General features: G+C 51.3%; 8 protein-coding genes across 8 annotated transcripts; 3 read left to right on the top strand and 5 right to left on the bottom strand.

Moving 5' to 3' along the window:
- Window positions 1-23: 23 nt before the first annotated feature.
- ACHE_40231S (PaaI family thioesterase) lies at window positions 24-713 on the bottom strand (the record flags this gene model as incomplete). Its single annotated transcript, XM_043278406.1, has 1 exon — window positions 24-713. The coding sequence occupies one exon, from the start codon at window positions 711-713 to the stop codon at window positions 24-26; it is 690 nt and encodes a 229-aa protein (XP_043136189.1).
- Window positions 714-1,453: 740 nt separating this feature from the next.
- On the top strand, window positions 1,454-2,161 carry ACHE_40230A (uncharacterized protein; the record flags this gene model as incomplete). Its single annotated transcript, XM_043278405.1, has 3 exons — window positions 1,454-1,559; window positions 1,612-1,688; window positions 1,739-2,161. The coding sequence occupies 3 exons, from the start codon at window positions 1,454-1,456 to the stop codon at window positions 2,159-2,161; spliced, it is 606 nt and encodes a 201-aa protein (XP_043136188.1).
- A 398-nt stretch (window positions 2,162-2,559) lies between these two features.
- On the top strand, window positions 2,560-3,991 carry ACHE_40229A (PCI domain protein; the record flags this gene model as incomplete). Its single annotated transcript, XM_043278404.1, has 2 exons — window positions 2,560-2,803; window positions 2,862-3,991. 2 exons carry the CDS (start codon window positions 2,560-2,562, stop codon window positions 3,989-3,991), a joined length of 1,374 nt encoding a protein of 457 aa, XP_043136187.1.
- Window positions 3,992-4,159: 168 nt separating this feature from the next.
- Window positions 4,160-4,807, bottom strand: ura6 (uridylate kinase ura6; the record flags this gene model as incomplete). Its single annotated transcript, XM_043278403.1, has 1 exon — window positions 4,160-4,807. The coding sequence occupies one exon, from the start codon at window positions 4,805-4,807 to the stop codon at window positions 4,160-4,162; it is 648 nt and encodes a 215-aa protein (XP_043136186.1).
- Window positions 4,808-5,553: 746 nt separating this feature from the next.
- Window positions 5,554-6,938, top strand: ACHE_40227A (uncharacterized protein; the record flags this gene model as incomplete). Its single annotated transcript, XM_043278402.1, has 4 exons — window positions 5,554-5,670; window positions 5,718-5,798; window positions 5,848-5,913; window positions 5,961-6,938. 4 exons carry the CDS (start codon window positions 5,554-5,556, stop codon window positions 6,936-6,938), a joined length of 1,242 nt encoding a protein of 413 aa, XP_043136185.1.
- Window positions 6,939-7,078: 140 nt separating this feature from the next.
- On the bottom strand, window positions 7,079-8,955 carry ACHE_40226S (uncharacterized protein; the record flags this gene model as incomplete). The annotated part of the gene is made up of 2 exons (XM_043278401.1): window positions 7,079-8,824; window positions 8,872-8,955. The coding sequence occupies 2 exons, from the start codon at window positions 8,953-8,955 to the stop codon at window positions 7,079-7,081; spliced, it is 1,830 nt and encodes a 609-aa protein (XP_043136184.1).
- A 1,605-nt stretch (window positions 8,956-10,560) lies between these two features.
- On the bottom strand, window positions 10,561-11,892 carry ACHE_40225S (putative lipase; the record flags this gene model as incomplete). The annotated part of the gene is made up of 1 exon (XM_043278400.1): window positions 10,561-11,892. One exon carries the CDS (start codon window positions 11,890-11,892, stop codon window positions 10,561-10,563), a length of 1,332 nt encoding a protein of 443 aa, XP_043136183.1.
- A 664-nt stretch (window positions 11,893-12,556) lies between these two features.
- On the bottom strand, window positions 12,557-12,903 carry ACHE_40224S (DUF2945 domain-containing protein; the record flags this gene model as incomplete). The annotated part of the gene is made up of 3 exons (XM_043278399.1): window positions 12,557-12,634; window positions 12,691-12,753; window positions 12,808-12,903. The coding sequence occupies 3 exons, from the start codon at window positions 12,901-12,903 to the stop codon at window positions 12,557-12,559; spliced, it is 237 nt and encodes a 78-aa protein (XP_043136182.1).
- Window positions 12,904-13,009: the final 106 nt, after the last annotated feature.

The raw sequence follows: 13,009 nt of genomic DNA, 5'->3' as shown, positions 1-13,009 counted from the left end.
TACATAGTGCACAGTAAATGATATCATAGATTAGACTTGGTCTGCAACCAAAATGCCATCGCATCCGTAGTAACCACCTTTCTCCTCGACCACTCCAGATGCATCTGCTTGGGATCCTCAACCTTCTCTTCCTGTACAATCTGCGCGCGCACCCAGTACTTCCTTCCTAGTCTGGCAACCACCTTAGCCCTAACCATGGCCACCGTAGGCACTAGCAACGGCCTCTTATATCTCACATCCAACTGTGCCGTATAGATCTTCCCCCGCGGGTTATCCGTACTCGAATCACCCCCCGAATGCGCCGCAACCGCCAACGACATCGCCTCATCCAACAACGTCGCCACAACACCCCCATGCACCGTCTCAGGATGCCCACAGATCCCCGGCGCACTCAAATCCATCAACATAATCACATCCGGCGGAGAAATGGCGGGCGCGGAAGAGGGTGCGGCCGTTGGCGCGGGCCAATCGGGTACTTCGGTCGGGAGCGTTGGGAGCTCGCGACGGCGGAGAGTCAGGACATGGGGGATGGTGGTGGGTGTTGCTAGGCTGGAAGCGAAGTAGTGGTCTTCGCCGGAGGGTTTGGGGATTCGCGAGAAAGTAGGGATGGCGGTGTAGTCGTTTGTGGTGAGGGTGGTGTTGAGAAGGGAGGCGATCCAGTTGTTTTGGAGGGAGTGGAAGTGGGAGAGTGAGGAGGGGAGGGGGTCGGTCATTTTGTGAGTGTGCCCCTTTTTGGATAACTTATTGATAGGGAGTGTACAGTACTTTGTAGGTATGTTGTATAGAGTATGTTATGGATGTGATATGGCAGTTGGTGATATTCTACGGATCTACAAGCCTACCTCGGTTCGGTTCGGCAGGGACTGCAGGGTCTTTTTGACGATAATATATTATCGTTATCTATTATTGTCTATTTACTCCGCACAATGGTAATATAAACTCAATTGTACACTGTATGTATTCTGTACTAAGTCCGGAAATTATAGACATCTGCAGCAGAGGTATGAAAACGCAAGGGTTGGAATGTGCTCGCTATGCTACAGGGTCTATCCGTGATCGTCTCTATACAAAGGACGGGTATACAGAGTAGTATCGTACTCCGTATGGGCAGATTAAGTCAATCTATGAAACGCAGAACGTATCAAGATAGCAGTGGCAACTCTTCACTGGACTAGCAAGAGCTAACGGGTCTAACTTCACCGGGATATTGCACAAAAGTCACCGGCGCCTACCGAAAATGGGAATCCGCTCCTTCCTCGCGCTGTTTGAATCCGGCATTCCTTGTTTTGCCGCCTGCTTTTAAGCTCTTCTTCTTTTTCCTCCTGCTATTTTCTCTCTTCCTTCTCTTCAACTCTGCATCGGCCTTCAATTCTTCAGTTCTATTCTACTTTCTATCCGTTGCTATTCCGCAGAGCACTACTGTATATTCTACAGGTACTACGATACTACGACAATGCTCCCTCTGGCCGTCCTCCTCTCTCTGGTCGCGGCCTCTGCCGCCCAGAATTACTCCTTCCCCAAAGGCTTTGACGTCAAAAGTGTCGAACTGGCTACTCGCTGTATGTCCCTTTGATCTCAGGTATATGCTTGGCTGGTAACTGACGATCGCAGCGTCCTGGTGTACTGCTCAGCGCAGCACCTGTCCTAAGATCTGCAATGGCAAGACCGATGAGAACAGCTGCGAGCCGGTGTGTAACATCTCGAGGGCATTGGCAATGACTGAAGCTAACCAACCAAGGAAAACCTCACCTTCTCCTGCAAATGCGACAACGGAATCGCCGACCTCGAGGACTACAAGCTGACCGTTCCCTTCTTCGTCTGTCAAGAAAACTTTGGCAACTGCATCGCCGCTCATCCAGACGACGCTGATGGCCAGGACCAGTGCAAGAAGGACAACCAGTGTGGTACTCGCAATGCCACTGAGACGGCCTCCAAGTCAGACTCGGAGTCGTCCTCGTCCTCTTCGGACTCTTCTTCGCCGTCCTCCAGCTCGACTGCCACTTTGACTAGCTCCCACCAAACGGACAACTCGGACTCGTCTGCGGCCAGCAGCTCTCCTTCGACCACGGCCAATGCGGCAGCAGCTCTGCGTATGGCTCAGGGTCACTCGACCGGTGTGTTTGCGACGGCGTTGCTGGTTGTTATGGGATTGGCTCTGTAATTCTGCACAGGGTATTCTGATTGTCTCTTGTTTCGTTTCGTCTCTGCTATCAGTTTTGACATGTATATCCGCCATGGCCATCTCGGTCAGTGATGGCAACTGCATATGCCTTGATGCATGCCTGTCCTTAAAATAGCGCGCATACTTATAATAATTATAATTTTAATCACTCTTTGATGTGTTGAAACATGGTAATTTTGCATGAGAGGAATGAATTGTAGACTTCGTAGTGTTGTGGTGATCTCCGTCCATCGTAGTTTTTGATATTCGGATGCCAAGACTTTTGCCCACAGTGAAATTTGCACTCTATCGATAGCCGCATCACCACCACGACCTCACTTTTTACCTTCTCCTTTTCCTTCTATAACCTCTATTGTTGATATATTGAATATATCAAAATGCCCGCACCTACCACTACCCTCCTCATCGAGGGCAGCTTCTCCGAACTCGCCGAGGAGTTCGCTCAATACCTCGACGCTCTGCGCAAGGAAGAATCGTCCCTCCAGTCGGAAGTTGCCCCCCTCCTCGAGCCTCTTCGCCAGCAGGAACAGAATGAACAGGAGCCGGATGTGAAGCAGCGCGATGAGGTTCTCAAGAAGTTGGTTGCTGCCGCGACCGTCCTGAACTCGGCCCCGGAGAAGGGTATGTTCACCAAAGAGCCAAGAGAACCAAAGGAAAAAGAACGAAACTGACTCAACAGAAATCACTCCGGCCTACAACCTCCTCCTTCACCTCATCCACCAGGCCTCCGACTCAAGCGTGTTCCTCTCCCGCGTTTGCACCTACCTCGCCAAACCCATCACCAGCTCCCCTCAGTACGGCCCCTCGCTCGCCATCTCCATCCTCTCCACCGTGTTCAACACCCTCGCCCCCTCCGATACCAGCCGGTACCATGTCCTGCTGGCCCTTATTGCCGTCATTCGCCAGTCCAGCTCCATCTACACCTTCGAGGCTCTTAAGCCGCAATTGACCAACCAATTGCCCAACTGGCTGGCCGCCTGGGAACTCAGCGATGAGGATGCTCAGAAGCTGCACTTGGCCGTGGCCGAGACCGCCCAGGCCGCTGGTGACAACGAACTCGCCCAGACCCACGTCCTTGAGGCCCTGCAGACCATCCCCGCCGACAAGGCTTCGTCCAAGGAAGCCCGCGAACTGGCCATCCGCGCTCTTACCGCCGCCCTCAAGCACCCGGCCATTTTCGACTTCACTTCCCTGACTGCATCCGATGCCGTGCAGGCCCTCCGCTCCAGCGACAGCACGCTCTTCGAACTGCTCGAGATCTTCACCTCGGACACGCTCGATGCCTATGAGGCGTTCGTCGCTGCCACTCCGCTTTCTTCGATTTCCGGCGGCGTTTTGGCTGACGCCGGCGATGCTCTGCAGGACAAGCTGCGTCTGTTGACTTTGACTTCACTCGCTGCGTCGACACCCTCGCGCTCTCTCCCCTACGCCACCATCGCCTCCGCACTGCGCGTCCCCGCTGAGGACGTCGAGAAGTGGGTGATCGACACCATCCGCGCCGGTCTGGTTGAGGGTAAGCTGTCGCAGCTGCGGCAGGAGTTCCTGGTCCACCGTGCGACCTACCGTGTGTTCGGTGAGAAACAGTGGGCTGAGGTGCAGGGTCGGTTGATGGTCTGGCGGCGCAGCTTGGAGGGGGTCCTTGGAGTTATCCGTAACGAGCGGGAACGGTTTGTGCGTGAGAGCATGCAGCAGGCTGCTGCTGCGGCCGCCGCGGCTGAGGGTGAGGGCAAGGGAGACAAGGGTGGAAAGAGACGGAATCAGCAGCAGCAGCAACAGCCGGCACAGGCCCCTGTTGAGGTTGCTGAGTAGGTATTGGTAGTGGAGGATACTAGAAAAGTGTAATGATTGGGATATCTTATTTGCACATGGTTTTCGTTCAATCTAGTCTATTTCTTTTGTTACCAAAATACGAGTTATGTTATAGACATATCTAAATTGGCAGTCGTATCAACAACTAGAATAATTGCTCGCTCGCATTTAGTTATCAACAGGGAGCAACCCCTTGTGAGCAACCCCTTCCTTAATCCTCTGATAAACCTCATCCACACCCCCCGTGGCCTCCACAGAAACAACCTTATCCTGCTCCTCGAACGCCGTAACAACAGGCATACTCGTCTCCACAAAAACCCGGAACCTCTTCCGAATCGACTCAGCATTATCATCATCCCGCCCACTCGTCTCCCCCCGCTTCAACAACCTCTTCTCCATAACCTCCTCCGGACAGTTCAAGAACAGCGTCATCTCACTCGGACAAACCGTCTGCTCGAAGAACACCGCCTGGTCCAGCTTCCGCGGGAACCCATCAATCAAGAACCGCGCCTTCCCATCCTTCCCGGTCTTGGGCTTGTTGGCCAACGCCTCCGCCATGGCGTTCGAGAGCAGGGCGACGGTGATCTCCATGGGCACGATCTTGCCCTCTTTGATGTATGAACGGATGAGATCGCCGTACTGCGAGCCCTCGCGGACTTGTTCGGCGCGGAGCAGGTCGCCGGCGGACAGGTGGGTGAAGGCGTAGTCGCGGACGAGGTTGTTGGACTGGGTGCCTTTGCCGCTGCCAGGGCCGCCGAGGAGGAAGACAACTGTGATGTCTTGGGGGGAGAAGCGGGGTTGCTTGGTTTCGGACATTTCGGTTGTTTGTTGTTTGGGTGGGTTTGTTGAAGGTAGATGTAAGGTGGTGTTAAGTAGGTGGTTACTGTTGCGCCCGCGATCTCACAAGTAACACGTAAGAGCCGGAGCCGACGCCGATGATGGCGAGGAACGGGAGGATTTTGAAGTTGGAGCGGCTTTGGGGGCTGTATTGAGGATTCTTGTTAGAGGATGAAGAAGAAGAGGAAGAAGTAGAGGTGTTGGGAGAAGAGGAATAGGGGCGCCGGATGCAGTGGTGGGGTCGTAGTGTTGATCGAGCGGGAGCGACGAGGCGGGCAGAGAGAGACATTGACTGCGCTGCGATAGAGGATTGAGATTGAACAATAGAACGGTTAAACAGTTCAATAGGGGAGGAATGGAGGGAGAAGAAGAGGTCAGAGAAAACAGAATTGTCAGTCAATTGGGGAAGAAACTGTTCCGTGAATCGACCCGGTTGGATATTGCCGTTTTGGGATTAGTGTGGTTGAAGTTGTATGTACCTGTATAGACCAGATAGGGTTGATTAAGAGATTATGAGCAAAAAGGGCATATGACTCTAGCATAATGACTTAATCATATTGTTTACAGGCAAGACGAACAGTGAATGTCTGCCCTTGCTTACATATATTGCTCCCTCTCTCTTTCCCTACACTCCACATCGTCCATCTCCTCAATCTTCTTGGAATCCCACTAGATCGCACTGAAATAAAAGAATCAAGCCAACTAAACCTGAATAAACCCATCAAATGCCATCTCAAAACCAGGAATCCCCTCGTGGTTCCCGCGGTGGATGCGCGCGCGGTCGAGGACGAGGACGTGGACGAGGTGGACATGGACGCGGGAATGGTCAGGCTAATACCACGGTGAGTGTTTTCTCTTCTGTGTCTTTTCTACTGTACTAATTTATTAGAATCAGGAAAACACGACTGCAGCGCCAGGAGCTACAGCTGCACCAGAAGTGAACCCTAACCAGAACCAAAGAGGACAGAAAGTACCTATTCCCCCTAGCTTTGTAGAATTTCCCACGCTAATGCAAGAAGACCAGCAGAAATGGACAGAGATTTAGCAGAGGCCGCGGAGAACCCTCGCAGAGGCAGGTGATGATGGTGAGCCCTAACACCCGTCACTAGTCCTAGTATACTAACAAAAGCAGCCACAGTCAGAATCCAGACAAAACCAAGCCGGAGAAAGTCAAAAGGCATCTACCGAGAAGAAAAAGAAGAGCAATAAGAAGAAGGAACCCGCACCAAGACCCTCAGACGCGACGCAGAACCCTACCAAGCACAAGACACCCAACAAGAAAGAGAACAAGCCAACTCCACCCCCAAGAAAGATCAAACCATCCCTAATAACCCTCCCTCCGGAACTCCGCTGGAAAATCTACAATTACATCTTCCAACCAACATACCGCGTCGCGATCTCCCGCCAAAAACCCAAATGGACTCCTTCTCCCACCGACACGCGCAAACGTCTCTACCACACCCGTCTTCCCTACCGCAACCCCAAAACGCAACTTAACCCGCACGACTCGAAACACAGCCAAGTCGTTCGTCGTCAGAATCCGCTCCCGATCTCGCTGATCTTCAGCTGCAAGGCCATCTACCACGAGACGATATTGCATTTATACGCGAACACGCAGTTTGTTTTCAACAGCACTCGCGCGCTGGATCGGTTCTTGCATACGACTAGTGCCCAGACACAGGAAGTCATTCAGCACATAGAGCTGAATCATGTCATGTACAATGAGCCGCGGCTTCTGGGGTTCCGGGTATTCAAGCACCGGTCTGATTTAGCCTGGTACTGTGCTTGCGAGGATCTGGCAGTTGCGTGCAAGTCGTTGGAAGTGCTGCACATTAACATGAAGATCTGGGACTGGCCGATACATCTCGAGCTCGGGGAGCGGTGGTCGTGGCCGTTACTTGTGTTTGAGCGGTTTGGGAATGAGGTTGGTTTTGCGAGTGTGTCACTTCAGATGTGTAAATTTGAAGAGGAGAAGTTGAAGGAGATGAGCAGGGAGGTGGAGAAGAGGCTTATGACGAGTGAGGCGTGGCAGGTAAGAGAGGATGAGAGAATGGCGAGGGAGATTAATGGGAAGATCAAGGCGAATAGGGTTCTGCGGGTTGTTTTTTAGTTGGCACTGTTATTGTTGCACTTTTTACGAGTTTACATCGTTATAATGCATAGATAAGAGTATAGGTATTAACAAATTGACTTTTTTATATCGGGATTATATACATGAATCATTATACAAAGCTCCCACCAAAGTGACGGTTACTCTTCACCCTCGCCCTGCGAAGGAATCTCATGATATGCCAGCATACGCCTCCTTCGCAGATACCAAACAACCCCAACAACAAGACCAACTCCAGACCCTGTAACCAGGATGAAAATCAACAGTCCTCCAACACCCTTGATCATCTCGAATGCCCGGCCCATCGCCTTAGCAGCCTTCTCAGCTGCCAACACCTCATCGTCCACCGGTTCCTCGACATCCTCTTCAGCAGCTTTCTGGTGTCCGTACATAATCGAGGGGTCAGCTGCTACTGGTTTCGATTCACCCTGGAAGCCAGACAACCGCCAGTTCTCCGGTGTAGCTGTGCGGTGGACCTCAGATGTACCCAGGACGTTACCTTCCGCGTCGACGGCTTCCGCGGTGACGTAGTCGAGGTAGCCATTGACGATGTATAGCGTTTCGAAATCGGTCTTTGTGGTGTTTCCCACGAGCACGGGAATACCGTATGCTTCAGACCGCGCGTAGAAATTCCACGTCGCGATATCCGTAGCCCCGTTCCAGCTAACGTAGAGCATGGTCATAAAGTCATCCTCGCTCGTTCCGTAGACTGATGCCACCATATCCGGTGGCGTGGACGGTCGTCCAACAAAGGGGTACTTGTACGAGCGGTAGCTGGAGAAGCGGGTTGAGGCGAAGCTTGCCTGCATGAGCGTCTTGCCCTCTGGGGAGTGCTCGCTCATGTACCCGCGTTCACTCCAGCCGACAAAGACGTTGTCGTTGGGGAGGTGTTGGACACTACCGCGGAGACGGGTCAGGCTGCCGTCTGGACGGTTGTGGCGGCGGATTTCGCGCGCGTTCATGGGGGTTGTTGTTGTGTCGATTTCGACGAAGAGGGCTGCGGAGGTGTCTTCTTCGGCTTCGAGTTCGTCGGAGGCGTTGTTGAGGAAGGAGATGACTGTTCTATTTGAGTCGGATTGGATAAAGTGCGCGTGGTGCTGTTTCGAGAAGGTAAAGTCCTGCACGAAGTCCGAGTACTTCCCGCCCAGACGCCAGATGATGTGTCCATCGTCGCCGGAGATGAGGTAGATGGTGTTGGTGAAGCGTGCGGATAGTAAATAATCGCCATCCTCGTTCTTGTCGATCGAGTTGACGTGCAGGAAATCCCATCCTGGCTGGACTGCTGGTGCATCCCAGGGATTGACCTTGACGGACTCGTGGAGCGGGATGTGGCCGAAGGAGCTCCATTCAAACAGCACCTTTCCTGTGGTCGTGTCCACTTCCACGAAGCCACCGGGCTGTACCCAGCCGTACTCATCGGGACGGCCTAGGTCCCCGAGGGAGAGATACTCAGATCGGTATGCACATGCCAGAGCCGTTTTTCCGCCGGGAAGGACGTTGAATTCGTGCATGTTAAATGCAGAGAGATCATTAGTCACCTGAACCGCGTATTCAGGCTCATAATGTTGATCCAGGATATAACCAGTTCCCTTATCTTGGGTATCTTGGTATCCATGCTGCAAAATAAACGACAGATGCGGCTGGTCGTCAATGTTATCCACCACTTTAAAGTCGAAGATGTTCCGGTTATCGAACATGCAGGAACCCGCCCAGACGAGCACGCCATCGGCATCGTAGATATAGGGCCCGACTTGGCATGGTTTCCACTGTTTGGTGGGAGCTTCGGGGTCGATTACTCCATAGGGAGCAACGAACCAGTACCCAGGACTGGTAGATTCGCGATCATAGTAGGCGATGTCGAGTTTTAATGCTCTTACTTCGGGGAGCTGTAGCTGTTAGAATGCATAATTATCATTTTATAGGTGGCACATACGGTGACAAAAGACATCAAATCGTCATCGTCGGTTTTTGCATTGGCAAAGCCCAAAAAAGGCAATAATAAACACCACCAAAGCATATCGAATAGCCAATATTGGTCCACTCCAAAGAACACAAAAAGAGAAGAAGATAAAAGCCAAGAACAAAAGGGGAAAAAAAGAAGAAAAGGAGACACGCCAGACCAACTAACCCATTAAAGCGGCCGCGTATGTCAGCGTACGTTGCGTCGTCGTCGTCGGTGGACAGTGGGCTGGTATATTTTTTTCACCTCCTCCACAGGGGAAAATATCGATTTAAGAATGAGAAAAAAAAATAAACAATCCCAACGGCCCGTCAAAAAAGCCAACGTAATAAACACGCCGCCGATATACAATTCGGCGATGATCCTGGGCCTAGTATTCTTGGCAGTTTCGTTTCCACCCGGAGAGATGTATCTTTATCCACCGGTGGCCGCGATCAGACGTATGAAAATTGTATGAGTACGGAGTGCTTGTATACAGTCCGAAAGTGCTTTCTGTAGCATAGCAGTAGTATGTAGTGAGGTACATTTATACTACAAGTAGAATACGGAACCATGTGCGCCGATCGGCCGCTTCTGGAAAAGTCGCCCGTGCGTCTGGGGTAGACTATCTACACGTACACTTTAGCAGCAGTGACAGCTTGAAGAAAAAGGATAAGACCGCCCAGACGATCCCGCACCTAAACAACTCCGATATAAGCATACCGATGGCTATTCCAGTAGACCTCAATCCGGTTTAGACAACTTCGTTCCTTTGCAAACCTTGGGGACAGACCACGCTCCCAGCTTACAATGATAATTCCTTGACTGCGGGATGAAGTATCTCAGTGCCAGACAGAATCCCGAAGCTAATCCGGCGAATCTCACTTCAACCAGCCGTCCTTAATGCTATGACCTCGCCTGTTGTTCATTAACTGGTACCTGACAATCAACCAATGACTACCGGTATCAACTCCCATACCGTCCGTCTGAAGTTGATTATTGGCCAGACCCGTACGGATATATATGCCATGGATATATGGATGTCCGACGTGGTTCGCTTTATTATTCCCGAGTTGGCTCTTGATTTAATCTCCGACAACTTTGTAACGCCGAGTGACAGGGACGTGCATGGAGTGTTCTGTGCAAAACAGAGAGTTGTTAGAAAAGAGAAAATACCGAGGACGACTAAGGATTTTAGGGTTTGAAGTATGGAGGATAATAATGGTCTGGCTGGAAATTGGCTGAGTGAGCGTCGTGTCACTTTCCTTATCAATCAATCTAAACGACTTCGGTATAGAGGATCAGCAGGGACCGGGAACTGGTGTCCAAGGGAGGTTTTGCGTGGGGTGGGTTTGTCTAGATTTACTGAGAGCAATTGAGAAGGTAAAGAGAAGGAATGGACATAATGAGATGGCATACACATAGATTTACTACATCAGTCAATCCACAGCGATTAATGTCCACTCTGGCTATAAGAAGAACTCCCCACCCCAATAAGCATCCAGCAGTCCCAGTGTCAAACCCAAAGGAATATCCCCGATGCTAATCACAAGTCTATTGATTAAGCACAATCTGAAACAATCCTATCAAGCCAAGCTCAGCCTAACTCGTCTCGTCCCATACCCCGCTCCCGAGCACATAACGGTTTTCCTCTGGTCTCTTAAACCCCTCATCACGACGCCATCACGACGCATAACCGGTGATAGAAGGCTCCCGTCCCACCTTAGGTTCATACGTGAGAACCTCCACCAGCGCAATTAGCAAAAGTCCCTCGGTGCCAAGCATATCGTCCAATTGCAACTGCGGAGCGAGGATTTGACTGCATACCGTGTCGATGTCGATTCGTGAGGGGTCGCCGGGGCCGTCGTGGGTGAGGGCGTCGACGGCTAGAGCCCAGGCGAGGGAGTTGTATAATACTCCTTCGTGCAGGTAAATTCCGCCGGCTGGTTCGTTCGGGCAGATGGTTTGGATGTGGTTGTTTGTAACTCCGATGTCGCGGATGTCGGAGAGAATGGCTGATGCGTTGGGTCCGCTCATCGGTTGCACGATTTCGTCGAAAGAGGAGTAGACAATGGTTGTTGGGACGTATGCCGAGTCGCCGCCATCAGCCCGCAGGGTATGAATGAACTCAGTTTCCGGGCCTTGTTGCCAGATTGATGGTGTGCAGGCAAGAGGGTCCAGTAACGGGCAGACAAAGAATCTTAGATCTGTACCGTGGAAGTCTGGACTGATGGCGATGAAATCCTCCACCACGTCCCGAGTAGAAGGCCAGTACTTCAATGCCCATTGGACATCTAGTCCACCCTGAGACCACGAAATTGCCGCCACGTTGGAATCAGAACTGATAGCGGATATATAGTTGATCGCATACGCGACGTATTCGCCATTCGTTTGTGCGTCGTTCAACGAGGCCCGGGGAATATTAACCCAGACAACATCCGCTTCTGGGAGAGCTTTGCCCAGCTGGCTAAAGCTGAAATGGTATGTCATACCAGCAGGAATTGCAGTCCCTGGCACCAGGATTACTGGCTTCCTCCTGTTCTTCCCATAGGCGAATGAATCAGGGATATATATGGCCGCCCGGAGACTTTCCTCAGGGATCGAATAGGTCGCATCGCCGGGTCGCTTTTTCGGGTATATATCTTGCTTCGACGGTGGTGCTGGGTTATTGTTATAAATCGAATTGAGGCCAATGTTGATATACCCGTCTAGCAGGTTCACTAGATTCAGTGGAATCAATCCTCCCTCGGCCAGGCTCTTGACAAAATCCAGCAGATCCGAATCTTTATCAACAGATGAATAAACCTGACTGATCTTGCCATGCGCATCCTGCACAGACCCGACATCCGCTGCGCTGTTCGATTGATTCGTTCCGTCGTGGAGCAATGGCAATATCGAAGACGCAGTATCCGAAGTTCTCTGTCCTATTGACGGATCGCCGGCAGCTTGGGATAACACCGAAAGAAGACTGGAGTTTGAATTTGTCGACGAGTTCGTGCTGCGAGGTACAATCATGGCATGTGCCATTGGACTAACGAGCGTCCAAGCAAGCCCTATCCCTGCAGCGAAATCGAACCTCATCTTGCGGAGGGCGGCACTGGAACTAGCGAGTCGACACGGACTGAACAAGCAGTCGCAGACAGCCTCGCGCCTGCGAAGGCACGGGGCATTGCCCAAAATAAAGTCATGTTGACTGCCATTGTTCCGTTTTTTTGATCAGCAACGAGTCAGGACTTCAAAGTTTTGCTTGCTTGTGACGTTCTCACTGAGTCAATGGCAATACCCGGTGCCGAGGTTCCTCCTTGATCGTACGATGGAAATAGGGATGTTATTATCCAGTCCTAAAACCCTGTTTGTCGAACTTGGTTAACGGCTCTCCACACTTTCTGGTTTTCTGTTCCCCGCAACGACGATCATCTTCAAACTGAGTCGACAGGGGGGATTATTGGACGCCGTTGAACGCTATTGATTGACGAACGGACAGTGAACAGCACATGTAACATCCATATTATTGAGTCTCGTAATGCTCGTTCGGGGACTCGCTTGCAGAAGCCCACGACTATTGAATCAAGAGCTTTCGGTTCATAATACTGCATTCAACAAAGATCTATCATTTCTCTAGGACTAGGACTCCGGTTCAGGGGAGAATAAACTCGACGATCAACATGGGGACGGATGGCTAATCACTAGTCGCTGATTTATCCAACGTGCTCGGATTGTGCGCGACCCGGTGTCCATGTTGGTCCGTATAAATCACCTTCAGGCGAGTCAAAACCCACTCCGTACTATACACAGAATGCAAGAATAACATACCTTGGGAGGATTCGCTACGCCCTCTTCCCTTGCTCCGGCCGCATCCATGACAATCTTCTCGACCTGGATGTCCAGGTCAGAAAGAACAGCAGATAAAAGAAAAAGGGTTGAGTTTACCTTTCCTTGATGGGAACCTCCACGGTATCTAGTAAAGACAAAGTCATCTTCGTAGATGGTTTCTCCATTCTTGTCTTTGACGCCTTCGGCGGACATATTGTGGTATTCTGCGAGATATTGGTCCAACTAGAATCAAAGCTGCTTATCGTGAAGATTGTCGATGACAGCGGAAGAATTGAGAATACAATAAATACTTTTATGT

This window comes from Aspergillus chevalieri, chromosome 4 (genome assembly GCF_016861735.1).
Source record: "Aspergillus chevalieri M1 DNA, chromosome 4, nearly complete sequence".
Classification (NCBI taxonomy): domain Eukaryota; kingdom Fungi; phylum Ascomycota; class Eurotiomycetes; order Eurotiales; family Aspergillaceae; genus Aspergillus; species Aspergillus chevalieri.
Note: the sequence above shows the minus strand (reverse complement) of the source record. Positions and strands in the feature narration are given on the sequence as shown.